This window comes from Salminus brasiliensis, chromosome 1, assembly GCF_030463535.1.
Source record: "Salminus brasiliensis chromosome 1, fSalBra1.hap2, whole genome shotgun sequence".
Lineage (NCBI taxonomy): Eukaryota > Metazoa > Chordata > Actinopteri > Characiformes > Bryconidae > Salminus > Salminus brasiliensis.
Genome location: NC_132878.1, coordinates 70,744,513 through 70,772,511, shown reverse-complemented (window position 1 = coordinate 70,772,511; position 27,999 = coordinate 70,744,513). Strand labels below are relative to the sequence as shown.

At 38.0% G+C, this 27,999-nt stretch overlaps 2 protein-coding genes across 2 annotated transcripts; both read left to right on the top strand.

Annotated features, from left to right (window-relative positions):
* Nucleotides 1–12,517, top strand: dcaf11 (ddb1 and cul4 associated factor 11). The gene is made up of 15 exons (XM_072688407.1): nucleotides 1–198; nucleotides 1,042–1,240; nucleotides 3,871–3,998; nucleotides 4,097–4,215; nucleotides 4,412–4,476; nucleotides 5,011–5,111; nucleotides 5,196–5,342; nucleotides 6,803–6,857; nucleotides 7,764–7,832; nucleotides 8,483–8,540; nucleotides 9,091–9,276; nucleotides 9,935–10,088; nucleotides 10,793–10,945; nucleotides 11,125–11,231; nucleotides 11,647–12,517. Exons 2-15 carry the CDS (start codon nucleotides 1,053–1,055, stop codon nucleotides 11,752–11,754), a joined length of 1,638 nt encoding a protein of 545 aa, XP_072544508.1. The 5' UTR covers nucleotides 1–198; nucleotides 1,042–1,052; the 3' UTR covers nucleotides 11,755–12,517.
* A 1,748-nt stretch (nucleotides 12,518–14,265) lies between these two features.
* On the top strand, nucleotides 14,266–27,070 carry LOC140554059 (V-type proton ATPase 116 kDa subunit a 1). The gene is made up of 19 exons (XM_072676906.1): nucleotides 14,266–14,373; nucleotides 14,800–14,878; nucleotides 15,157–15,254; nucleotides 15,542–15,670; nucleotides 17,197–17,303; nucleotides 17,463–17,586; nucleotides 18,046–18,128; nucleotides 18,685–18,778; nucleotides 19,659–19,871; nucleotides 20,079–20,229; nucleotides 20,727–20,860; nucleotides 21,576–21,736; nucleotides 22,200–22,293; nucleotides 22,538–22,656; nucleotides 22,746–22,953; nucleotides 23,633–23,740; nucleotides 26,205–26,322; nucleotides 26,442–26,613; nucleotides 26,983–27,070. The coding sequence occupies exons 1-19, from the start codon at nucleotides 14,266–14,268 to the stop codon at nucleotides 27,068–27,070; spliced, it is 2,388 nt and encodes a 795-aa protein (XP_072533007.1).
* Nucleotides 27,071–27,999: the final 929 nt, after the last annotated feature.

The following is a 27,999-nucleotide window of genomic DNA, read 5'->3' as shown; positions in this document are numbered from 1 at the left end:
CGTGACTGACGTGACCGCGCATCGCTTCATAAACAACATGGAGGGTTTGGGTCGGACAGAGGTGCTCTTAAAAACAAATTAGACAGACAAACGAATTAACAGTCTAGCAGACATTAAAGTGTAGGTATAAAGTTTGCCATAGCGCAGCTGTTTGGTGACAACAGCCGGAGCGGAGAGCTGAGAGACTGCACAGTTACGGTAGGCCCGTTAGCATTGGGCTAACACGCATTATAAACAAACAGAGACACTTGTGCTAAACACTGCTGTCACATCATTAACGATAAACGGTGTCTGTTAACAGTTGGCACGAAAGTTATATTTGGCTTTGGGCTGTAAGTCGGCAGTTGTCGTGTCCAGTTTGAGTGTGTGTGTGATGTTACTGTCCTTGCCCCCTTAATCGCCGGCTCTCTGACTGGAATTGTCAGTTCCACCTTAAAGGGAACAGCGGTTATGTCCAGGTGCCTGAGGCGCCAGAATGTGACTGATGTCCTATTTAAGGTGGAATGGGCATTTCCAGTCAGAGAGCCAACGTTTAGTTTAAGCTTCCTATATATCTGCACATTACACTCTGTCTCTGAAATGCTGATCATAATCTAAACCAGTTTGCTCTGCTCTATTTACACTACAGCACTTTTCCCTTCTCACTCATCAGCCATTGTTATCTATTGGAAGATAACTAAGTAACTAACTGAGTTTTTTGTTTGTTTTTTTAATTTGTTAAGTCCTTTGAGGCATGGTAGCTACAGGTCCTAGACTGGTTATCAGATGTTTGGAAAATTATTTAGCTATGCCAAAAAACCTGAAGTAACGAAGGTTGCGAAACATTAAAGTAAAGTAGGCCACATGGGTGTGGTGGTAGTAGCGTACTGGTAGTTAGAATGGTATTTTTTTTAACTCTACATTAGTATGACATCATTTTAACAATAGAAACATCTGATCGGTATAGGCACACACTCAAAGTTTCAGTATCATTTCAGAAATGAAACTATGTTTGGTACTATTACTCAGCTTACACCATTACTGTTTTGTTTTTCCACTAAGGCGCTCAGTCTATGGGCTCTCAGTCCAGTTCTGGGATGTCCGGTCGGGGCTCCAGCGGCAACCCAGACCAGTCAGAACCAGAATCCAACCAGAACTCCAACCAGAGGGGCCGCCGGCAGTCCGAGAGGCAGGCAGACAGAGCGTCAGCATCTGAGGAGGACGTTGATTTAGCACAAGTACTGGCGTACCTACTGAGAAGGTGAACTGAAGTCTGTTTTTATTATTGTTATTATGATTACTATTAATTTTTTTGCCATAGTGTTGCTACATGGTATTTGGATTCAATTTCTGTTACCATGACAATCGTGCTACTAGTCAGGTAAACTCTGTAGCTAACTTAAATTAAATTAATCATCCATTAAAGTATTTAAAATAGAAATGATTGCTAATGTTATCATAACTGACAGCCCTAGATATATAATAATGTAGAAGTGAGTGCAGTAATAATAATAAAAACAGCAGTGAGCCCTGGGTGCCATCATGGCATGAACGAAGGATCTCTTACAAAGCAGGTACAGCTCTACAGGCATTTATATAATTCCTTAATTAGAGACCGCAGAAATAGTCAAAACTTATGAAAGGAGGTTGCCTAAAGCACAGTGCGTGGCAATCTAAACTCGGGCTTAAAACCTGTAAGTCAATCATGGACCAAGAATGACTACTATTATTTTTTTTGTTTTATTCGTTCCCGTACTCTTCACTGTGTATTCTTATAAGAAACTGGGGAAAAAAATGAGTTCTTGTTAATTTATTGGATGCGATTTAATATTAACCCTTGTATAGCTAGGACTTAATTAGGGAGTCTTTTCAAAATATTAAGTAATGTAAGAAGAAATAATGTAAGAAGCCCAACATGGAATTTGCCATTTCATATTTTAAAGTTTTTAAAGTTTTGTTTCTCATTAAGTACACAATCGATTCAAAGTCGAATCTAACATAATTAAACTTAACAAGCTTTCTTGCTAATGTTCGACTAGCCAATAAGTTATTTAAACCGACACAGTAACAAATCTTTCTTTGTGGGTTTTGTGGTGACGGATGAAGTTGGATGTTGTGGTTCTGTGGTCTCTGACTTATGATCTGCAGACCTTGCATATCGCTGTTCTATTTTTACTACTATTTACAACTACTTTTTACTCTGCTGGTCTTCCGTGATCTAATGGGTTGCCAGGTTTGTTCTCATTGCAACAGAAAATTGAACTCTAACTTCTCAATATCTAGAAAAATGCAAATGCTGTGATGCATCGAGGTTCAGTGAGATACAGTCAAGTCGACTGAGGTATACTGAGGCTGAGTGAGTTTTTTTTTTTTTTAGGTCCCCTAAAGTACAGTACGTAGGTATACTGATGTCCACTGAGGTAATAAGCAGTGATCACAACTAGCACATATTCCAGACTAGAAGTTGCTGGCTGCCAGTTCTTGGATCCATTTGCCTGCTCTGTACATTAATCTGTGTTTCCTAACCCTGGTCCAGAAGGCACACTGCACTGCACATTTTAATGTTTTCCCTGCTCCCAACACACCTGATTCTAATCAGCTAATTAACAAGCCCTTTCAGAGTTGCAGGGGGTGTGTTAAAGCAGAGAGTCCACTACTTACAGGCAGGGTGCCTCCAGGACCAGGGTTTGACAGACACTGCGTTAGATAATTTTAGATTTTATTCTGTTTAAACAGTGGCTTATTATCCTGGGTTGTCACTTCACTTTTAACAAGTACAGTTAAAAACAGAAGTTTACACACACTATATAAAAAGACTCACAGTCTGACATGAGTTTAGAATAAACTTTTCCCGTTTTAGGTCAATTAGGATTAACAAAATTATTTCTATTTGCTAATGCCAGAAAAATGAGAGAGGGAATTTTTTAAGGCAATTTTTTTATTACTTACTTTAAAGTCAAACGTTTAAATACGCTAAGATTACTATGCCTTTAAACAATTTGGGTTAGGCCATAATATGATGTCATGTCTTTGGAAGCTTCTGATAGGTTTATTGGCAACATCTGAGTTAATTAGAGACACACCTGTGGATGTAGTTTAAGGCACAGCTGAAACACACTGCTTCTTTGTGTAAAATCATAGGAAAGTCAAAAGAAATCAGCCAAGATATCAGGAAGAGAATTGTGGGCTTGCACAAGTCTGGATCATCCTTGGGTGCAATTTCCAGATGTCTGAAGGTGCCTCGTTTATCTGTACAAGCAATTATACGCACGCACAAACAAGATGGCAATGTCCACCCATCATACCGCTTAGGAAGGTGACGGATTCTGTGTCCCAGAGATGAACGTGCTTTGCTTTGAAATGTGCATATCAATCCAAGGACAAAAGCAAAATACCTTGTGAAGATGCTGGCTGAAGCTGGTAAGGCATGTACGAACTATTGTGAGAAGCTTGTGGAAGGATATCCAAAATGGCAATGGTACCAAATCCTAATCAAATGTGTTTTGACTTAAGAAAGTGTGTTAAGAAAGTAATGAAAATGCCTTTTAAGAAATCCCTCATTGTTCTGGCATTTAGCAAATAGAAATAAGTTTGGTGATCCTAATTGACCTGAAATTGGAAAAGTTTATCTTTTGAGAGGTCAGAGAGTGAGAAAAAATGCCTAATTGTCTTTTTATATAGTGTATGTAAACTTCTGGTTTCATGTGTAATATTGAACAGTTAAAGTAAATATGAAAATGAAATGTATAAAACAGAACTGAAATGTAAATGCATTAACCTTTTGCTTTTTATCTCTAACAGCTTGAGGAGCAGTTCAGTTTAAATGTCTGAAGCAAGTGCGTTTTTTGTAGGGGGGTTATAAGGTGTGCTGTGTGTTTGCCTGTGGTATAGGGGCCAGGTGAGACTGGTCCATGGCAGTGGAGCAACAGGGCTGCAGCTCGTCCAGTCTGTCTCAGACTCTGATGAGGACAGCGATGGAGCCTGGGAGGGACGTCTGGGACACCGCTATGATCCTCCCGGTAAATATATATATATTTTTAAAAAACACACACAGTAATCAAACCTTATCACACACAGATGCACATAATTACACACACTGCATGTCTTTATGTTTTAGTGGACTCCCACCCGGACACTCAGGAAGTGGACCGCAGTGAGATCCGAACGCAGATCCTGCTGGCCACCGCCTCATCAAACTTGAAGGGCAGACACAGCTTCACACACATGCTGGGTCAGGTGAAGGAACATCAGATAACATTTACCGGTTTTAATGGTTCAAATCCCAGTAATAACCAGTGTGCATCTGCAACATCTGCTTTACTTCATCCAGAAAACACTGACAGTACTTACACAACAGTAAATGCATACACTTTAATAGGTTTACTGTACATGAGTGCATTTTTCTGAATGTGTGTATGTCTCTGTGTTCCAGAGGGAGCAGGGTCGGTGTCGTGGATCCAGTTTCTCTCATGGCGAGTGCAGCCGTATTCGCTCACAGTGAGTTCGCACACTCGCACACATACACACGTCACGTTTTAAAATCTTGTCTATAAACTATATAAACACAATGCAACCCTATACAGTTTATAAACTCATCACCAACCTCATACAGTTTATACAATTTTCATTACAACCTCTGCAATAAACTCACCAGCTCCATACAGTTTATAAACTCTTTATTACAACCCCTATAGTATATAAACTTTTCATTACAACACCCACCATTTATAACCTGTTCATTACAACTCAACTCATTACAACAGTTTATAAACTCTGTATTACAACCACTACATTTTTTTCAACTCTTCTTTACAACCACTACAGTTGATAAACTCTGCATTACAACCACTACAATTTATAAACTCCATCACTACCCCTACAGTTTATAAACTCTGCATTACACCCACTACAGTTTATAAACAGTAAGCTGTAATCTTTGGTTGCATTCCTAGATTGATATTAATAACTGAGCGTTTGTATTTGGGCAGGTGTATATTTTTCTTTTATGACTCCTTATCATGTGTTTTTCAGTTTTCTGCCCAACTTTGTGGTTCATAAGGACACATACCAGCAGAAAGCTTTCTGTGGAGTCTATAGTGACGATGGAAAGTTGTTCCTTTCTGCATGTCAAGGTAATACGGGCACTCTGGAACTGAAAGTGCAGGGCTGTACAGTATGAACAGAACATGTTTGCATGAGTGTATGTTTGTTTGTAGATCAGAACATCAGGCTGTACGACACTAGCAGAGGCGGCTTTGCGCTGAAGCGGACAGTGAAGGCGAGGGATGTGGGCTGGAGTGTGCTGGATGTGTGTTTCACTCCAGACTCACGATCCATACTTTACTCCAGCTGGTCTGACTACAGTAAGACAAGCACACATACTCACACATAAGTTCAGCTGAGCTCAGCTGTTTACCCAGTACACTCTGATGAAGAGACTGAGCCTGTAATGTAGGAGACTCTAAACCCGATGAGTTAGTTATACATTAACCTTCAGTTGAATGACCTCTGTATTGTCAACCTATCTGTAACCGTTTGTGCCAAGTTACAGGTTCTGAGTCAACTCTTATATGTTTTCTTTTATGTTGCACTGCTCTGTGCTTCAGATTATTTATATATATATATATGAACAAAATCAGATCTTTTTGTAGCTGTGTGTCTTGGGGTCTTGCTTTACTGAACATAAACGTGAGCTTCAATAATTTTGAAGCTGTGGCAGCATAAAAGAAAAACAAAGCCTGTTTAATAAAGACCGTAGACTGAATCCATATGACTGTAAACAATGAGCTTTAGGTCACTTCTGGGTGGATAATGGTTAGGAGACAAAAGCGGGCGGAAAAACCTTGTAAATGTGTATGACTCGTGTTAGTTGTGTCTGCTTAGCCTCTCTCTGTACCATTCTTAAATTTATAACCTGGACAAAATTACAGGTATAATATATAACATTTAAGTTTACGTTAGAACACTTAGAATAGTGCTAAAGGCCATGCTCTGGAATGTGGCTGCTGTGAGCTGTTGCCGTAAACCAAACAATTAAAGAAGAAATCATATTTTTTCCATATGCCCAACATAAAAGAAAAATCTGTTTTATTCTAAGACTAAATTACTTGGCCTCCTTGTTTCAATTTTTCTCTACCCATCATTTCTTACACAGCACTCTTAACTTTAACCTCTGCCCCCCTCTCTCCCTCTCTCTCTCTCTCTGGCCATGCATAACTGTCAACTTACATCTTTGCAAAATTGAATCTATACGGGTACTATACCAAATGTGTTTTCTCTAGGAATTGACAATATCTAGCATTCGCTCGCTAACTTATTAGCTTGCTAGCTTATCTGTTTGCCATCAGGCATCTTCTGTTCGGCTCTCTAACGTAAAGATAACTGTTTATAACAAACCCAGAACACAGCTTATCTAAACATAAAGCAACTCCATAATTCTTAAAAAAAAAATCCCAAAAAAGTATTTTGATTGATTAGCGTTATCCACCTGGAAGTAAGCTGGTTATTGCTGTGGTGTCAAGTGAACTTACTGTATTAAATTTAGTCCAGTCTAATAACGGTGACAGTCTGTATTATTAGACACCACAGTACCATTTGCTAGTTGGTTATTAAAGTGTGACTTGTCAAAGCATTGTAGGAACTACCGAAACATTCAAGGAACAAACCTTTGCTGCCGTGCCTATTACCCAGCGACCTACGATACTGTCGTCAGTCAGTATTCCACAAGCTCTCTAACCCTACACAACCTACATGCTGAGGGAAATGCACATGAAAATATAGATGTGACTCTTTCTTTTCTCCGTTCTGTATTCTCTCCCTTTAGTTCATGTCTGCAGTATAGATGGTGAAAGTGAAACGCACACCGCTCTGGACCTCAAGTTAGTGTTTCCCTCATAGTACATTATAGCATTAAAGCACAGGTAATCACCCTCACATCTGCTTTACTGTGGATGAGTGACAGTAGATCACATCAACATTAAACATCCATCATTACGTCCATTACATATCTGAGCTAACCATTTGGAACACACGCTGGCAAAGTGTTTCTGCGGGTTATACACAATGTACCTTAATTAGTGCAGAATCTGCATTTTGTTGATTTTATTGGATTTATAACCTGTAACTAATAAATGTTTTATTTCTGTGAAACTCTGATCTAGGTGGGTTTTGTCCAAATTTCATTTTAGGATCAATTGCCATCCGCAAATATGCATATCAGTAATAAAGGATTACGAATTTCTGAATTGTGCTTCCTTAAATGGTTCACACCCAGCAGTTAGTGGAATGATGTCGGTATCATGGCAAAAATGTGGTGTCCTCTTTAACAAGAACACTGCAAAAAACAGTCAGATTGTGTAGGTGGAGCTAACATATAAAGTCCTGTTGCACACAAATGCGTTTTAAGATAAACCTTCAGTTTATTTTCCTGTCTGAAAAAAAGCAGCTGTATTAATTCTGCACTACTGCATAACTTTGCCAGCATGTCCATCCCATAATAACCTTTAACATCACCACCTCCACACTGTGGCTGAAGATGGAGCCAGAGTTCATCTGCATCGTTTTAGGAGCTCGGCCATTTGTTCAGTTCTTAGGTCTGGATGATGTGATGATGATGTGTGAGAAAGATGAGTTCTATAACCCTATAACAGAACATCTTTCAGTTAAATAACACAGTGAATGTATTAAAGATTAGCTTTACAAATAGTTTAAGGTTCTAGCAGTTAATATTGCTGCTCTCTCTGTTTGGGAGGTTTGAGAGTGTAATGTGTTTATTTCTCTCTTAGTCCAGATGAACGGAGGTTCTGTGTGTTCTCTTTGGCGGCATCCACAGATGGGAAAGAAATTCTGGGCGGGTCAGTAACCCTCATCCTCCATGTAAATCCTTTTCTGACTACATAGTGTGTTAGAGGGACGTTTAAAAACATGTTTTTACATGTCGTCTGCATCTGTAGTGTCATCAAATTTAGTAACCGAATGTTTGCATCACATAGTCAAAGACATGTCTTTTTGTTTTTTCAGTTTGGTGCAAAGTTCCAGTTACAATTGAATTATATTTTTGTTTCATGACTACCTGAGGATGTCTGATATATATGTGTGCTTAGAGTGCATAGCAGCAGCCAAACCTCTTTTTTGCAAAACAAGGTGACATTTGTCTGGAAAAACATAGATGTGAATCCAGACTGGGCTAAAATTATCAGAGCATAGATAACAATAGGTCATTTCTTTACTCCTAAGCCCTACAAAACCTTAATTAAAGTTAAAGTTTTATTTCATCTGATATTATTTTTGTCTGAATTGACCATGGCTAGAAATACATTGTTTGTTTTTTGCTACTTTATATACAGTGTACATTGGTTAGTTTTATGTTTTATATGGTGTGTATTTTTTTCTCCTGTTTTATTTATTTAAATTATTTATTCATGGTGTGTTTTTTTTTTTTTTTTTTTGTAGTTTTCTGTGTGTGCAAATGGATCTGATTTTAAGCTCTTTTCCTCTCTAACAGAGCAAATGACGGGTGCCTGTATGTGTTTGATCGTGAACAAAATAAAAGAACTCTGAAGGTGAGTGTACCGGTCACTGGATATTAGAGCAACCTAAATCTAATTTACAGGTCCCCCATTCTTACCTTAGATATTGTCCATCAACCAAGACCTGTATTGTGTAAAGGGTGTGGGGGATGCTTCCTGAGCTTGTTAGACTCATAGCTTCAGTGTAAACCAACTAAAGAAGAAACAAATATGACTTGGCAGATTGGATAGATTTGGGGTGAGGGGACAAACTGGGGGAATTTGACCTATTTCTTTAAAGCAGCATTATGTGACAATTGATCATTGCTCTTGAGCCTCCCCCTACAGTCTGGAAGTAGAGCATACATTACACATGCATTTCAGGACAACTTGAACTTTGGCCTGATACGCCAAAGTTACATAGTGCAGTTATCAGTATGCTGAGCCTGAAAAGGGAGTGATAGAGATGCCTTTCTCCATATTACATGTCAAGGGAGCATCAGCATGATTTTGACGTTGTATTAAAGCAAACTGCTAGATAGTGTTAACCTGAAACCACACTATTTCTTACTGTATGTCTTTGTGTGTGTTACATTTCTTTCAGATTGACGCTCATGAGGATGATGTAAACGCGGTTGCGTTTGCGGATAGCTCATCTCAGCTGCTGTTCTCAGGCAGTGACGACGCTGTGTGTAAAGTATGGGACAGGCGAACGCTGAGGGAGGACAGACCACAGCCTGTTGGTCAGCTTGCCGGACACAGAGACGGAATTACCTTCATACACAGCAAGGTAAACAACCCAGAACAGTCTGTATACAGTAACACATAGACATTATACATTCTGCTTGCTGTGGCACTGAATTGGCTGCATTTGTGAGATGCATTATAGAACGCATAAAGATCTGCACTCTGAGCACAACAAACACAAAATCTACAGATAAACACAGCCTTCTTCCACCAAGATGGAAGAGTAGACATTCATAAGATCTTTCTTTTCCACATCGCTGATTTTTGCTAAACCTTTTTTTTTGAGTGGTATAAACATTATTCATTCACATTAATCAGTGATTCAATTCACTGATTGTGACTGTTTACATATATGTCAGTGATATGTTCATTTCAGAAGTTGTCTGAATATGCATGTAAATAGCACTCAGGTTTCTGAGATTGGATTAAATCTGTTAGAAGAAACTCGGTGATGACCTGGACTAAAACTGGAATTTATCGTGCTTTCGACACATGTAGGCATGTAGTGTATGTAATCATCCTGGTCTCTTTTTATTTTCTTCCTCTGTGCGTAAGTTCATATAAAGCTGGACAGAGAAGAGCTGCTCAAAGTTTAACATTAAATTATAGTGTGATTCAAAATTAAATACATTCACTCTCTGCAGTCACTCAGTTGGCCTTCACTTTGTGCTATAATGTCTTGTTTTGTCTGTGTGTTACAGGGTGATGCACGGTATCTAATCAGTAACTCCAAGGATCAGACCATTAAGCTGTGGGATGTCAGGAAGTTTTCTCCTAAAGAGGGTCTTGCCGCCTCACGGCTCGCTGTAACTCAGCAGAACTGGGATTACCGCTGGCAACAGGTCCCTCAGAGAGGTATGTAAGAGAGCAAGAGTGTGAGAGGGCTTGAGAGTACTTGTAAGAGTTTGTGACTGTATAAGAGAATGCAAGATTTGTGAGAATAGATTCACATGAACCATTTAAATGATTATCAAACTGTTTTCTGTACAGTTTGATGTGTTTGACACCACATGTACCCATCCCGTGTTAATAAAATAACTTGCATTTATTGTTTCTTACTCCCTTGCATCTCTATGAGAGAGCTCCTGTCCAGCTGTTAAGCCGGCTTTGTTAAAGCTTGGGAGCTTTTTTCAGCTAGACGTCATGTACTTTAGCTTAAATTGCTGTTCCTGACTCAAAATTGGATTTTCTTCTGGATTTTTTTCTTCTGGAAGTTCTGCTGGTCAGTCAACAAATCCAAATTTTTCAAAACGTCTTTAGAGTTGCTCATAAGCCGATTTGGACCTGTGGATCCAACAGTGTCAGTCAGTGAGCTCCTTCAAATACTGGTGTAATCCTTACCTGACAGGACTGATGCAGTTTGTAAAGGAACAGTTCATTAAAAACGATATAAAGATGATTGATCACTGCCTACAGATTTAGACTATCGACAGTCTCATAAACACACACCCAAACTGTTTCTTTAAATCAACAAGTCACACAAACAATTGTTAGAAAATAAATAAAGCACATGACTAATATTTTGTTTACTGTGTAATTTCTGTTTGTCCGTCCTATAGCGCTGAAGAAGCATAAGCTGACCGGAGACACATCTGTGATGACCTACAGAGGTCACGGAGTGCTGCACACTCTCATCCGCTGCCGTTTCTCTCCAGAGTTCAGTACGGGTCAGAGGTTTATCTACACCGGCTGCTCCACTGGAAAGATCATCAGTGAGTTCAGCAAGAACCACCAGAAACTGCATGTTAACGCTTCCCATGCATCAGTCCTCTGCAATCTCTCTCTCTCTCTCTCTCTCTCTCTCTCTCTCTCTCTCTCTCTCTCTCTCTCTCTCTCTCTCTCTCTCTCTCTCTCTCTCTCTCTCTCTCTCTCTCTCTCTCTCTCTCTGCAGTATATGATGTGCTGACTGGTCGTGTGGTCTCCAGGCTGACCGGGCACGATGCATGCGTGAGGGACGTCAGTTGGCACCCATTTCAGGACAACATCATCAGCAGCTCTGTGAGTTACTGTTGCTCCACCATGTCTACATTTTAGCACAGAGTTTAACACCAACTTTTAACACCTTTTGCACTCGCGGCACTCCTGTTTCACAAGTGTCTAATTACAGCGGGAGGGGGTATTCCATTCGCACTCAGCTATGTTAGTCTGAGTGGGCTAATTAGCTAGCCATGCAAACTCTGTTCAACTAAGATGGTAGTTAAGAAGTTTGAATAGGCCGTACATTAAACTAGTGAATACTTGCTGTTTCTGGCTGCAAGCATTGGTTTAGAAACCACACACTATCGCCATCACTTTTGTAGTTGTTATACATGTATCCTTTTGCTTGCTAGCTAACTGAGTGAAGTAACAGCTAGCAGAGTGCAGTAATTTGTGGGTAAGTAAGGTAAAATAAATTTTCTTTACTGTGTTCCAGTGGGATGGAGCGGTGCGGCTGTGGGAGCACAGACAGACCCACCTGCTGGATGAAGAGAGCGAGCGAGCACGAGAACGGATGAGAGGAAGAGAGGAGAGAAAAGAGTGACAATGGAACAAAACTGCAGAGAAAGTGTGCAATATCACTATACATGCCACCCGGCCGGCGGAGTGATTTTTGGAGTGATGTAATATTGATTTTTTTCCCTCTCTTTTCCGCTTGCTGGCCGAAAGTGTAAAAATACAGATCAGTCAAATTCAGTGAGCTCAGGAGTGAGTGTTTTCTGTTCTGTTCTTTTCCAGATAGTTTAAACGCAGCACGTCTAGTTCAGCTTGAATGTTGAACGTCTGATTTAGAACAACAACTGCTTTGCTTACTTCACATAGTAATAAAAATAATAATAATAATAATAATAACCTTATATATAAAATATATAAATAAGAAATACATACATAAATAAAATAGGCCTTTCTCCCTGTTCGACAGAAAGCAGCATTTATGTGATCAAATATTGAGAATGGAGATGAAATGGCCATGTTAAAAAAAAGTGCGTTGCAGAATGATGCTACATAATGTAAGATATTTTATTGCTGTTAATGTTGATGATTAAAGAGAGGACTCTTTATTTTGTAGTTTAATGTCAAAGGAGCTGTTTGTGGAGTGAGAGTGAGAGTGAGAGTGAGAGTGAGGGTGTGTGTGTGTGTGTGTGTGTGTGTGTGTGTGTGTGTGTGTGCGTGCGCGCGCGTGTGTTTCTCTCTGCACAGGTTTGTTTTTGCGGGTCTTTTGAGTAAATTTGTACATTAATGTCATGGATGCTGTTAAACTAAATTGTTTTACAATGTTAATTAAAATCCTTTTCAATTTCATAATTTATTACTGAGTGTTGAATTCCTTCCTTTACGATCAGAACTATGAACAAAATAAGTCAGATTATATAACTGTACTGTTAGTAGTTGTACTTGTACTTCTATATAGAGTGACCTATTTATCAGAACCAAGAAAACAGTTCTAGACTGTAGCTCATCTATTGCTGCACAGTGTGTCTGAAAAATAATACATTTATATTGAATCATTTATATTTCATAGAATTAATTCATTTAAATATTGGTTTTCTTTTTTGGGTAATAACTGGTGTGGTGTATTCTTTTTTTTTTTTGGATAATAAGCTGTATGCTGTTTATTGTTTTAGATGATTGTGTGATCTGCAGCGTAAGATTAGGAAGCTGGAGGAGGAGCTGAAAGAGATCAACTGTAACCACGATGCTTTAAAAAGGAACTTTACGGAGCTGCTGGAGATCAGAGATCACCACTGATCACCACCATTATGTGGTGTTAGGCTCTCTCTTTACATTAGCCATCTTCACAAGTTCTGACGCATACCAGCGCATGCGTATTTCAGACCAGTGGGAAACACTGACCAGGACTCGTGCAGGAGCGCCCTCTAGCATGTTGATTTTTAGTATCATTGGAGGAATAGGAAGTTACTGTTAAAGTTCAATGTGGCGAACAGGGGTACTGTCAGTGATTTTGGGCCCCATGAAAAGACAGTACACTGGGCCCCACAGCTCTAATAATACAGCCAAAATTACTCTTGTTTAGGGCCCCTGTCAGACACAGAGCCTTAAACTTGTCCCCATGCCACCCGTACAGTGCCCCCGAGCCTGAGCTACATCACCTCTGTTAAATAGTCTTAATCAAATGCAAATACAGACAAATAGCATAGATAAATACAATCAAACGACACATGCTCATGCTTTACAATGCCGGATTACACACAAGATATACACCACTAGCTAGTTTACACCTACAGCTTAGCTAACATTCTTGTTGAACAAATACCAAAGTCCTCATCTCTTCTAGTACGTAATGTATTTAAATGAGTTGCACAAAATTCAGGAAGATAATTTCCACCATTAACTAAACAAACAGAATCCAACAGAAAACAGTAACCTAAGCATCACTGTCCAGGCTTTCCACTCCTGCAGGTTTCTCCACCGTTGGAAAGCTACACAATGTTCACGCTCTCTGTGTTTTTTTAAAGCCTTTTCTAATTCAATTCTAAGCTTTTATTGCAAGCTTTTGTAGATACCTTTGTTCAGCTGTGTCTTTGTGTGTGTCTGTGTGCAGAGCTGTATGACGGACTTCGCACATGCCTAAATGAATACACGTGCAGCGCGCACACATGTGGCCAGGGATGTGAGGTTAATTAGACAGGCAGGTGGGCCATCCAATCATTTAATCCGGTCTAAATGATTGGACAGGGTTCTTACAATCCTGTGGGTCAACAGATTTGTAACATTTTTTTTTTGTTGTTATTTATTTGGTCAAACATTTGATTTATTTCAATAAACACAAATTATTATTATTATTGTTATTATTATTATAACAGTAATACATTACGAGTATCTTTTCTAGTTTGAATTTGTGCTATTGCTGAGCTTGTGCCTTTGTTGGTCCAGTGTTGGGGTCAGTATTGATCTCTGAGCTGAAAGCACTCGATCGATCAGGCTGATTAATAAACTCATGGCCTAAAAGAGGAGTGAGGCCGGACACAGACAGGGCTAGCAGATGTGTGGTGTGTGTTTGGAGTCAGTGTTGGAGGTTAAAGCTGAGAGCAGGATGTTCCGCAGTGAGGAGATGTGTCTAGTGCAGCTTTTCTTCCAGACTGAATCCGCGCACACCTGCATTCACCAGCTCGGCCTGCTGGGGCTCGCCCAGTTTAGAGACGTGAGTAACATTACACATCTGTCACATCTGTCAGCATTCATTACAGCATTCAAACTCAGCAGTTCTATTAGCCAGGGCTTTACTTTAAAGTCAGCAGCCTGGTGGAAGAGCAAATGTAGATGGTTATGCCACTTCTTTAGTTTCACACTGGAGTTGCTTATCAGTTGCTTACCTTAAATGGAGGCAGGAGCCAGAATGTAACTGTTGCCCCATTTAAGGAGGAACAGGAACATTTCAATAAGCCAACTGAAGCTTTACTGAGGCGAGCGTGTAGCGATGAAGTTAGCATCATGCTAAGTGGTGTTATTTTAACTACATTGGCCTTGTATCTCCAGTGGGAGACTGAAGAATAGAGTTGCTTAGATCAGTAGAAATGTCCTGAAGCTTTTTAATCTGTTTAAATTTGAGTATGTTTACACATCTCAGCTGAATCCAGGTACAGCTGCCTTTCAGAGGAAGTTTGTGAAGGAGGTGAAGAGATGTGAGGAGATGGAGAGAATCCTGCGTAAGTCTGAGCAGTTTAAGGTGACACTGTTATGAAGAATGAACTAACTATGATGTTCACATATGAATGCATCTTAAATTCAGTCCATATTTGGTAACACTCCTCGTTATGATATGAATATTTAATATACTCTTTCTATACACATTTTTAAAAAAAGAAATCATATCAATATATCTTATTTTATTAGTTTAGGTAGTTTGGACTGGTAATTCATTATAAATGACGTATAATTCATGATGGTAATTTTCTAATCTGGTGGGTTTTTTAATACGGTTTAGGGTTTCTTGAAGCTGAAATGGCTCGGTGTGGTATTCCAGTGTTGGCGGTGGTGGACAGCGGGGGAGTCACCTGCCCTCGAGAACTGCTGGAGCTGGAGGTCAGAAGGCTGTTTCATTCATTTGATCTATAATGAAGCCGATTTAACAAAGCCAGAACATTCACCAATTTTAATTCTCAGAAACTTTCATTCTGAACAAGAAACACATGATGGATAGGAGTAAACACTTTTTCTCTTTTCTCTGACTAAATAAATTGCAATTTGCACTCAATCAAGAAAAACACAACGCATCCAACAAGACTGAAAGCCTTATTTTTTATACAGCAAGAAAAACATATTTGTCTCATTAGAATAGAGTAATGTATGATTGTTTGCGTGATCTGCAGTGTAAGATTAGGAAGCTGGAGGAGGAGCTGAAAGAGATCAACTGTAACCATGATGCTTTAAAGAGGAACTTTACGGAGCTGCTGGAGATCAGCTCTCTGCTCAAAGCGTCCAGAGACTTCTTTGAGGAGGTACAGACACATACACCAACATTGCATGTTTTATTGCAGATTATCTTCTTGATATTCTTAATCAATCTTTTTAGCTTTCATATACATTACATCAAAACCACACTTTATAATTTAATGTGGAAATATTTTAGGTTTTAAGCCAAAAAACACTGATTTAATGTTCAAGAGATAATTTTTTGAGAGTTTTGAGAGCTGTTTGCGGGTCTGGTGAATGGAGCCAGGTGTTTGAAACAATTTAATGTCTCTAAAAGCTCCCCAACACAAAAGTTTTTACACCAAATAAATATGATCATGCTGCCTGATGCAGGAGACACAGTTTTACCACAGGTTTGAGAAGCTTTTGAAAGACATGTTATCCAGAAGTCCATGATATTAAAAATTCAAAAAACAGCATATTTTCAGACAGATCGTCAATATTACATATAACGTCAGGCTTAGTTAGGTTAGATAGTTGTGGTTAAGGTATTGCTGTGTTAATGCTGGTTAGCTTTTAATGTGGTTAGAGTTAATGTGGTTAATGTGAGTTATTGCTGAGTTCATTCTAGTTAAGGTGAGTTACTGGTGGTTAATGTGAGTTATTGCTGAGAGTTCATTCTAGTTATGGTGAGTTAATGGTGGTTAATGTGAGTTATTGCTGAGAGTTCATTCTAGTTATGGTGAGTTAATGGTGGTTAATGTGAGTTATTGCTGAGTTTATTCTAGTTATGGTGAGTTAATGGTGGTTAATGTGAGTTATTGCTGAGTTTATTCTAGTTATGGTGAGTTAATGGTGGTTAATGTGAGTTATTGCTGAGTTTATTCTAGTTAAGGTGAGGTAATGGTGGTTAAGTTGTGAAAATGCTGGTAATGCTGAGTTGATGAAGGGTAAATTAGTGATTTAAATTAGGGTGAATCAGGATCACTATTTACTGCACTCATCATTCTCATCATTGTTCAGACCTTAACACAGTAATAGTGTGTAGTAAAATTTAATTATTAAATTAACATGAGCTCATAAAACAGAAAAACAATTCTGTGTCACATCCAGTCCGTAATCCTCTGTGAATTTAGCCATCAGGCTAATGTGAAGTTGACGTTGTCCGGTCCGTTCCGCCTTAAGTAGTGCCGCAGGCACAGGCACCATTTTAGAAAGATGCATTGAAAGATTTTTTTTTTATTTATTTGTTTGATTGAAATTAAATGTATGTAAAATTGATGTAAATGAATACCTAATGCATAACTTTAAGTGGTACGTAAACCTTAGCTATTAATCTTCACTCAGAACAGCTAGGCTGTTAGCGTTAGCTTGTATTCAGAAGTTCTCTTAGGTAAAGCTCTAATTCTTCAGCTCTATGTTTTTGAAAAATAACGTAATATTATTGCAATGTAAAAGTATAATTAAGTAAAACAAAGAAATACAGGAATCTGCGTAGCTAGTTACTGCAGCTGAGCAATGTTATAAGCAGTGGTGATGCTGTACAGAAGAAAAGCATAACCTGATTCTCACTCTCTCTACATGTGTGTGTGTGTATGATTTGTGAGTATAGGCGGAGTCCCAGTTGTCTTCTTCTGAGCTACCATCCGAGGATTCTGTCTCTATAGCCACCATCCGCAGGAATAGCAGCACTAGCACAAGCGGTCCACAGAAACTCGGGTACATGCACTCAGACTGTCTCCCACAAATTAAATAGCCACTGAAATACTGTCAATATGCTATGGACCTTTAGGCTTATCTGTCTTTAACACTCACAGATGTCTCCTCCAGAGGTCTTCACTGCCCTGACGTTTTATTTTGTGTCTTGTTGACTCTCAGGTTCATCGCTGGAGTGATTAAGCAGGATCGATTCCCTGCCTTTGAGAAAGTCCTGTGGCGCCTTTTTCACGAGAACTTCATCCTGCGACACTCTGAGATTCAGGACACGGAGCAGCAGGTGGATGTGAGAGAAATAAACAAATAATCTGTCTTTATTTCTCACTTTTCTGAGATGAGAGTGTGACCTCACATATCTCACTCCATCAGTACAGCAGACACATGTTCACTTCTTTACATCAGTAAAGAGCATGTAAAATTCATGACTGGACAAAATCTAATAAACTGTACAGCCATGCATTTTAGACCTGAGTATCAGCATTTAGGTCTGCAACAGCAATTATTATTAATAATAATAATAATAATAATACTTATTATTAATAATAATAGTAAAATATCAATATAGTCATTAGAAAAAACATAAATAATAAATAGCAATTGAATTAAAATTAAAATGTTTTTAAACACAAGTATAAAGAGGGAGGAGAATTCAAAAACCAACATCCTTTTCAAAACAGCATTATTTCAGTAAGTTCTAGGTAAGTAATCTTACTGATTTCAGTAAGTTTTTTTTTTGCTTTTTTAGGATGGAGCAGTGAAGAAAGATGCATTTGTTATTTTTGTCCAAGGAGATCAGGTGCAAGGAAAAATTAAGAAAATCTGCGATGGGTGAGTAAACTAAATATAAAAAATGAATAAATGTGTCAAGCTGCTTGCTGAGGCAGGAGGGGGACACAGGGGTACATATGCATACAAGAAAGGACGATGGACACCTGGAAGGAACGAGAGGGTGTGGCAAGGAACGGGGTATAGGTGTGAACACTTAGACACAGGAGGGACTAGAACTGACAAGATACAAAACAAAGCCATGTGCTTTCTAGGGCAAAACAAGGGCAGGCTAGACACACAACTGAAACAAGCATGACAGTAAGTAAAACAGGCATAATTAGAAATAAAACAGGCATAGTAAAACCAGAACAGAAGAGACAGAAACGTCACAAAAACTGGAACAAACGTGACAAAACTAGGACAGGCGTGACAAAATGGTTCGTAAATATTTAGTTCAGATTATATGTGCTGTTTCATGTTGGTCTACGTCAGGCCTGCTGTTCTAGAAAGTCTGATCTTTAAGTGTACACATTGTGTGTCTGGTTTCTGCACATAGTCTATATCTATGAATTCAGGTATATAAAAGTTTAATCTCTACATTATGTTTATTATCAAGTTTTCGTGCCAGTTTATACCCTTGCCCCAACACCCTCTGTGCACGAGAGCAGATGAGGATGAGCGTACACATCCGCATTGAGGACCTGCGCATGGTAAGCATTTGACACATTTAATAACCGTTTAACTCCTAAACACACTTTATTTTTATACCTACAAGCTTTATCTCCACCCATCACAGAAAACCTTATTCTTTGGTCGATTCAGTTTTGTGGACAAATTCTTTGTCAAAATGTTAATAGTTAACATTCTTACACTCTAGATTCAGAACTAGTCGAAGTGATTCAGGGTCCAGGTATTTAGATTAGCTTTAATCTTATTTTGCGTCTATTTTTCCACCTTGTGACTAAGCTAGGCTTTAGACCTGACTGTTTTACTCCTGAGTGTAAGAACTGACTGTTATTTTTTTTCTAACTTATTATTTCTGACTGTAAAAATGACGTAGTGAATAAACCTGACTATTAGTCCTGACTGTTAGTCTGGAAAGTTAGACTGTTAGTCCTGACTGTGAGAATGTACTGTTAATCCTGACTTTTAGAGCTGATTTTGTTATTTCTGACTGTAAGACTTGACTGTTAGAACAGCCTTTTAGATCTGACTGTCAGAATTGACTGTTAGACTGACCTGACTGTTATTTAAACCTGACTGTTATTTATGAATGTCAGACCTGGCTGTTAGACCTGACTTGTTGATCCTGGCTGTTAAACCTGTCTGTTAGTCCAGAATGATATACCTGACTGTTGGGATTAATTTTACAGCAGCACGCTGTCTAACGTAGGCATCCAGGATACTGGGAACTGTGGTTTGTTCAGTAATTGGGAAACCAGCTATATTGTAGAGACAGTAAAGGGTTTCACTTCTACTCACATTACAGAGACAAATACACAAAGCAGCAGTGAACTAGTCCAGGTGAACAGCTGGAACTGACTGTGAGTTAAAAAGTATAAGTGATGATGTACTGCTGTGGCTCTGCAGGTTCTCAGGAGGACGGAGGAGTTTAGAGCTGCGGTTTTAACCAAGGCAGCCACCAGCGTTCAGCACTGGATCACTAAAGTGAAGAAAATGAAAGCCATCTATTACACACTCAACCTGTGTAACATAGACATCACTCAGAAGCTCATAGTCGCAGAGATCTGGTGTCCAGTTTCAGATTTAAACTCTGTCCAGAATGCGCTGATTAAGGGCTCTGTGAGTAAAACTGATCTATTATACACTCACCCTGTAATATCTGTTATATTACTCTTTCATTCTATACTCTATGATCAATTTATGCTCTTATTGACCTTATATCACTCTTTGCTGTGTTGACAGGACAAACCACTACTGTACTATCTACATTGTTTACAGATGCATTTTGTAAACATTGCAAAAGTTTTTTTTTGTGTATGTGTCTAGGAGCAGAGTGGTTCCAGTGTCAGTCCTGTCCTGAATCGAATCCAGACCCAGCAAACTCCCCCGACCTTCAACAGGACCAATGCCTTCACTAAAGGATTTCAGACCATTGTTGATGCTTACGGAGTCAGCAACTATCGTGAGGTCAATCCAAGTGAGAAATGTTTGTTTTTTTCGCTCTTTGTCTGTTTGATCTATATTATACAGTCAGACTTATAAAATTAGACAAAAAACAGAAGACTCTAAAGTCATGAGGCATGTTCAAGTTTTTAGTAGTGCAAAGAAATGCATACTACTCTCTGTGACAGCTGCCTGTATGCTGCAGATATGGCAGATAGATATTAGATTTAAATGCACTGTAATATTTCTTTAACCTCTCAAACACTGGACTGGTTTCACAGATCCAGATTAAGCCTTAGGCTAGACTTAAAAAAACAAAACATCTAATGCTGATTCACCATCAGCTTTGCGACTTTGTCTACAATTAAGCTTAATCAGTGTCTAGAAAACTGAACCCAAGGGGGAATCTCTCGCTTTTAGTCTCATTATTCTCTGAGTTACTGAATATTAGGTCTTAAGATTAATACGTGAAGGCACACAGGTTTCCAGGGGCTAAACAGTTTGAAATGCTCTATTTTTCTTATCTTTTAGCGCCGTACACGATCATAACGTTCCCTTTCCTGTTTGCGGTAATGTTCGGAGATTGTGGGCACGGGCTGGTGCTGACGGTGCTGGCAGTTTGGGTGATACTGCAACAGGAGCAGTTAAGCCGCTGGAAGAGTGAGGTAAAGGAGGTGTTTTGAAGATTAGAAAACACATTATTAATTACTCTCATAAAATAAGTCATTTCTCGAACTGATGCTTTATTGATAATGTTTCTTAATGCAGCTTGTGTCCACTGGGTGGCATCAGTAAACAGATTAATCTCACAGTCACTTGAATTCAGAATGAAAGATCTTTTCCAGGGGTGTAGAATAGCTTAGACCCAAATTCCAGTAAACGTGTCACTGCATATAATAAATAATGATGAAAAAGAAAAAAAAAAAAAAAAAAAAAATATATATATATATATATATATATATATATATATATATATATATTGAATTTAATTATTTAAAAACAACTGATCTGCCCTCTAGAACTGCAGTGGAAAGTCTCGGTACAGGAACAGGAGTGTGTTAGACTCTTTTTTTTCACTTTTCTTTCTGGTGTAAAATTTGGAACAACAGAATCAAACTAAACCCACAAAAGCAATTGGAGATAGGCCTTCACTGATTGCACTAGTAGAAGTAAAAAGAAACATACAAACTCAGAGTTTTACTGAGGTAGATGGAGTTGAGGAAATGTTGTTATTAAGGGAGTTATTAAAAGCCCTTGATCATTTCTGATTGTGAGAGTGTTTTTTAGCTTTGTACTGCGTTTGCTACGTACCCACACAGGTCACAGTTATTGTGGAAGGGGGGGCGGCTATGTTCATTTTCCTCTTTCTTTTTCCCCCAGTTTGTGGATGTTCTTGTTGGGGGGCGCTACATCATCCTGCTGATGGGGCTGTTCTCCATCTACACTGGCCTGATTTACAACGACTGTTTCTCCAAATCGTTCATCATCTGTGGCTCGTCCTGGAGCGTTCGGCACATGTTCCAGCCAAGTGGACCCTGGAGGTCAACATATACACACACACATTAGGAAAAAAAATAACTTAACAAGTTACAGCTCTTGCTTCTTTCATTTTTAACACAGCATCTGGTTTTGATCTTACTAAATAGGGGGCAAATGAATCTGAAGTGATTTGACTGTTTTGATGTTAGGATTCTAGCAAGAAATACACTTAGTAGTGTATATTCTACACTCTTTTGGTCTAAAGTGTAAATAGTTCCTCTACTTGTTTTTAATATTAATTGATCTATACAAATATAATAAAACTAAACAAATATGAAAAGATTTTCATTGAAAGCTTTTTATAAATAATTTTATTACTGTGTGGTTAGAGATACATAATAAAAACAATTTAAGGAAAACCCTTTCATGGAACAGGACAGTACAAATATCTAGAAGCACCCTTTTTTATTATTATTTTTTATTATTTATTCATTCTGTGATTCAGCTTCATATCTTCTTCTACAGCAATAAAACTCTGTACAGCTTTAGGCATCTGCATCTGGACCCTGCAGTTCCCGGTGTTTACTCTGGTTCACCGTACATTTTGGGGATTGATCCGGTCAGTTCACACTACGGTGCCTCTCTCCCTCACACACACACACACACACACACACACACACACACACACACACACACACACACACACGTGTGGATATAATGTATAATTTACATTACATTATATCCTTTACATCAAATCATTCCGTTTAAATAATCATTTTCTTTGCATTGATTTTCTTCGCATTAATCCCGATCTGGACAGGCATCTTTTCTGGTTTCTGACAGTGTTATGTTTTGACTTATAGGTGTGGAATATTGCGTCCAATAAGCTTTCCTTTCTCAATTCCTACAAAATGAAGATGTCTGTGATATTGGGGGTCAGCCACATGCTCTTCGGGACAACCCTCAGTGTAGTGAACTACATGTACATGTTGCACCATTTATTACAGATTAGTTCTGGTTGATTAGCCTGATGTAGTTTCCAAGTGTATTTCACTGTATTTCCTTTTCCAGACATTTCAGAAATTTCCAGAACATCCTGCTGCGCTTCGTCCCGGAGCTGGTCTTTATGCTTTCACTGTTTGGATACCTGCTGTTCCTCATCCTCTTTAAGTGGAGTGTCCGGCTGCAATCAGAAACTGCCCCCAGCATCCTCCTGATCTTCATTAACATGATGCTGTTCAGCTATCACCCTGATGATAAATTCCTCTACAGTGGACAGGTTTCAGTCCATTACTGCTAATAAATATCATAATACCTAAGCAAACTAACAGTATAGTAATACTCTAATAGTATATTAGTATATTATTAGATTTCAAAGTAACACTAAATATAATAACATACAAATGATATACTAAATATTAATGTACTGTTAGTTCACTTATAAATCTGATTATATTTGAATTATTATTACCCTGTTATTATTACACATTCACAAGTCTTATTCACAAAGGGCCAACACTTCAGAAGCTTCTGATTCTTATTCAATCAGCCTCAGTCTTCATTCGCTTTAGTTATATTAGGCACCTAGTTAAGAGTTTACTTTACATTAATATTAACAGCATTTGATCGTCTTATCCAGATTCACTGACATTTGATTGATGATGTTAGGTGAATGTATGGTTACATTTGCCACAGGTAGGCAAATGTAGGGTTAGAAGTGGTGTGCTTGACCGGTCAGGGAATCAAAACCTAGTCTGCCACAAGAACAATTAAATGTAAGAGTTTAATGAACTTCACAATTAAGTTAAACTTTTTAGATTTGAACTTTTAGATTAGATTTTAGTTCAAAGTTTTTTTAGAGTTTAGTTAGAGATTTAAAGTGTGCTTTTCTTAAACTAAAGTGTTTCACGTTCTACAAAAAAGTACAATTTCTGTCCTGTTTTTTGTGTCGTTTTTAGAAAGTCCTGCAGATTTACCTTGTTATCCAGGCTCTCCTCATGGTTCCAGTGATGCTGCTGATTAAGCCGCTTCTGATTTACAGACAGAGGATTAAACTCAGGCAGCAGGTGGGAGAGCAGTACTGAAGGGTGTGTGTGTGAGATGAGTAGTGGACTGTAGAGACACAAAATAGTTACAAATATAGTGATATGTCTACAAAGTTATTGGTAAAAATGAATGAAAAGAATAAATCAGTCTAAACTCTTCTAGTTCAGTTATTATCTTAGATAGTTCTGAAGAATTTGATTAATGAACACAGTTTTCACCCTTACAATTAATAGATAACTGTAAGTCAGATATATTAAACACTTTAAAGTAAAATCACCCTGCACACATATGCAGCTGTGGGTAATAAGGCAGTGAATTTGGGTTTTGTGGGAAAAGTTGACATGGGTGTGTCTTGTTGCCTCAGAAACACCCTGAAGACATGGTCAGTCTGGAAGTCACACATACTCTTTTATATTTTAAACTTGTTGTACTCTATTAAAACTGGCAAACAAAGCCTGCTTTAACTTTTGTTATTTTATAATAATATAAGAGGAGACATTTTTTTGCGCTGGAGAAAAAATTACTTAACTATAAGTCAGCGTTACTTAAAAAATTATACTGAATTATTACAGAGCTGTTTATCAGATATGATGCAAAGCCAGCATTATGCAGATTATTTCAGCCTTGTCACACCCTCGACCTGTTTGACTTGTTAGACTATTTTTTCTTTGACAGTTTTCATTTTCATTTTCATTTTTTGTATAAATAACCTGACACGGAACTGAATAGAGAATGAGCTTCATTATTCAGTTGTTAATCACTGTTTTCCACTATGAATTATTCAACTACTGTTATGAACCTCCTGTTTGAGTTATATCATGCTAAGAGTGTGACTCTAACCTTAGATAACCTTATTATCTATGACCTTTCTTAAATGGAGCATTTTTCTTTTCTTTTATGACTGATGAAAATGGGAGATGTGTATTTTTTCATAAACCTGAAGTGAATATAGAGCTCTGAATAGAAAAAAATAGCTCCACCATTGTCAGTGATTAAGAGATCAGATATGGATTAGCTATAGGGCATCAAAACATTTCTGACTTAACCCAAAGCAATGCATGCTTTAGCATTAATGTGATTTATCCAGATATCGTGTTGGATTGTGGTTGGGTTCAATTTTAAAATCTGACTTTCATAATCTTTTCAGATATTTAATTGATTTGAGAAGCAAAACCCTGAACAGAAAACTGAACAACCTAATTAGCTCAAGTAGAAACAATATACAGTACTATGTACACTATAGCATACAGCTCTACACCATATGAAACTTTACACTGTGTTTACTCAATTATTTTACAATTATTATTTTGCTTTTACATCAATGAATTATTATACAATAATATAAGTAGTTAGTTCTGTATTCAGCACTAATCTTCAGGTAGAAAACATAAATACACCTAAATAATATTTAGATATTTAGTCTTTTACACACTTCGGTCATCACTTGCACAGCACTCAATGCACTTCTGCACATGGCTGTGCATGCTACACGAGACATGGCTTGTACGAATGCTTTGGGAGTGTGTCACTGAAAGTACTCTATTATTCTATTTCCTTTTAGATCAGGATATGTGTATAAATAATCTGACACGGAACTGAATAGAGAATGAGCTTCATTATTCAGTTGTTAATCACTGTTTTCCACTATGAATTATTCAGTTACTGTTATGACCCTCCTGTTTGAGTTATGTCGTGCTAAGAGTGTGACTCTAACCTTAGATAACCTTATTATCTAAGACCTTTCTTAAATGGAGCATTTTTCTTTTCTTTTATGACTGATGAAAATAAATAATGGGAGATATTCAGTTTGTACTTTTTGATAAACCTGAAGCAAATATAGAGCTCTGAAATAGAAAAAAACTAGCTCCACAGTTGTCAGTGATTAAATGATCAGATATGGGTTCTAATGTTCATCAGTGCAAAATTAAGCTATTGGACAACCCAAAACAATGCATGCTTTAGCATTTCTGTGGTTGCAAGCCTGTTCGTCCAGATATTATGTTGGATTGTGTTTGGAGTTTATGTTGGGTTAAATTTTAAAATATGACTTTCCTAACCTTTTCAGACATTTAGTTGATTTAAGAAGCAAAATAACTGAATAACCTAATGAGCTCAAATAGAATAAATATACAGTACTATATACACTATAGCATACAACTCTACACCATGTGACACATTACATATGTTGTATTTTGGCAGACGCATCTGTCCAGAGACACTTACAGGCTCTTTGTCTGTAGTGTGGTAACTCTCAAAGTACAATACATTATTATACATTAATATAAATAATTAGTTCTGTATTCAGCACTAATCTTCAGGTTGAACACATAAATACACCTAAGTAATATTTAGATATTTAGTTTTTTAGACACATCTGTCATCACTTGCACAACACTCCATTTCCTTTTAGATATCAGGAAAAGTAACACCTCTCCTCAGCATCATACTGAACCTTCTCAAATAATTCTGTCTATCTGTCTATAGGGGAACATGGGTGATATTTTTGTGCATCAGGCCATTTATACTATCGAGCACTGCCTGGGTTGCATCTCCAATACAGCATCCTACCTGCGCCTCTGGGCCCTAAGCCTTGCGCATGCAGGTAAGACATCTGCTACGGGATTATGTAGGCATGCAGTTTGGAAATGTTTAGCTAAACACTTCTTTAAAGAGTTGCAGTAATACTCTTCTGAATGTGTGTGTCTGTTTTTTTTTGTGCAGAGCTTTCAGAGGTGTTATGGCGGATGCTGCTGCGGGGGGGCCTAAGATGTACTCCTGGCTTGGGTTCACTGCTGCTGGTGCTGGTGCTTTTCTGCTTCGCTCTGCTGACGGTTGCTGTTCTGATCATTATGGAAGGGCTATCAGCTTTCCTCCACGCCTTACGCCTACACTGGTAAAAAGAACAGATTTTGATTTGTTTTCACAGATTGTGTCTTGTGATTTGCATTGTATACTTGAGATAATGACTGAATGTAATGTGTTGAGAGAATGAGTGAATGTATTGTGTGCATATATGTACAGTTCCAAGGGAAAGTAATTGAAATTGAAATTGAAATTTCTGAATTGATGACTAATAAAATGTGGTATGATCTCTTACTTAGTCACATCACAATTATAGACAAACACAATCTAACTAAACTGACATTTGTACTGTTCATGTCTTAGTAAACATACACAGTGCAGGATAGAAAATGTAAGTGAACCTCTGTGCTTCATTTATTTTATTTACAACTGTATTGTCTGTATGATGTCTTTTGTTCAGGGTTGAATTTCAAAACAAGTTTTACCAAGGAGCCGGATTCAAGTTCACTCCATTATCCTTCACCAGCTTGCTGAAAACACAGCTGTGATACGTTATATTAGACTACAGTGAGTATAGTTACTTTACTACAGTTGCACTGTTTGCAGTAAAGCAAAACTATGTGCACTATTAGACCATTCATTTTAGCTGTCAGAATAAGTGATCATAACCAACATTTAATAAAATAGAAACTATTCAAAGAGTCCAATTCGGACAGGATACATTTTACATGGTGAGGTAGGATCATTTAATTTTACCATTAAATGATAATTGACAGAGATAGCATTGTGTCCTCAGTGAATGCATCACAGTCACATGAAAGAAAATCCTTTTTTTTGAGAGTTTAGGGGACTACATTCTCAATAAAGTTGGCAGAAGGATTACTCCTTTTAGAATTCCTTTGGAACTTCTTGGGTTTTAATGTTGTCATACAAAGCTTGTATACCACATTTATCACAACTAGGGTTGCCAAATTCTGGGACATTTCGAAGTTGGGAAATTTTTAATGGGAATTAATGTGAAGGAACGGGGAATTATAGGTATTAACAGGAATTATTGGGGATGTTAATGGAAATATTAATGGGAATATTTGAAGCTAAAGGTGAGAAACTTACATATAGTTGGTAAAAAATAGACTGAAGCATAATAGTGGCTAAAATAATTAGATATGATATCAAAACAGTTGAATAGCAAAGCTGCTTCTTAATTCCAGGCACATGGCCCATTACACACCCCAGGGCTATTGAGACCAAACCCCCTGCTTTCACTGTTCATTCCATCATCACATGTACAGCATATGTCCAGATGATTTTTAGAAACCTGACACTCACCACTAGCTTGTGGGAAAATACACTTTATTTGATTTGATGTTAATAATGAATAATGAATGAATTGTGAATAATGAATTATTGGTTACAGAAACCCATTGAGGGAAAAAACATAGGTATCTAGCATATGCCCGTCTTAGTAAGATAACCT

What these genes read in the sequence shown, in the direction of transcription:
- dcaf11 (XM_072688407.1), top strand. Translation starts at nt 1,053, where the DNA reads ATGGGCTCTCAGTCCAGTTCTGGGATGTCCGGTCGGGGCTCCAGCGGC. An exon ending in GCAACAGGTCCCTCAGAGAG is followed by an intron (nt 10,089 to 10,792) that starts GTATGTAAGAGA and finishes TCCGTCCTATAG; the next exon opens with CGCTGAAGAAGCATAAGCTG. An exon ending in ACAACATCATCAGCAGCTCT is followed by an intron (nt 11,232 to 11,646) that starts GTGAGTTACTGT and finishes ACTGTGTTCCAG; the next exon opens with TGGGATGGAGCGGTGCGGCT.
- LOC140554059 (XM_072676906.1), top strand. Translation starts at nt 14,266, where the DNA reads ATGTTCCGCAGTGAGGAGATGTGTCTAGTGCAGCTTTTCTTCCAGACT. An exon ending in ACATTTTGGGGATTGATCCG is followed by an intron (nt 22,294 to 22,537) that starts GTCAGTTCACAC and finishes TTTGACTTATAG; the next exon opens with GTGTGGAATATTGCGTCCAA. An exon ending in CCTAAGCCTTGCGCATGCAG is followed by an intron (nt 26,323 to 26,441) that starts GTAAGACATCTG and finishes TTTTTTGTGCAG; the next exon opens with AGCTTTCAGAGGTGTTATGG.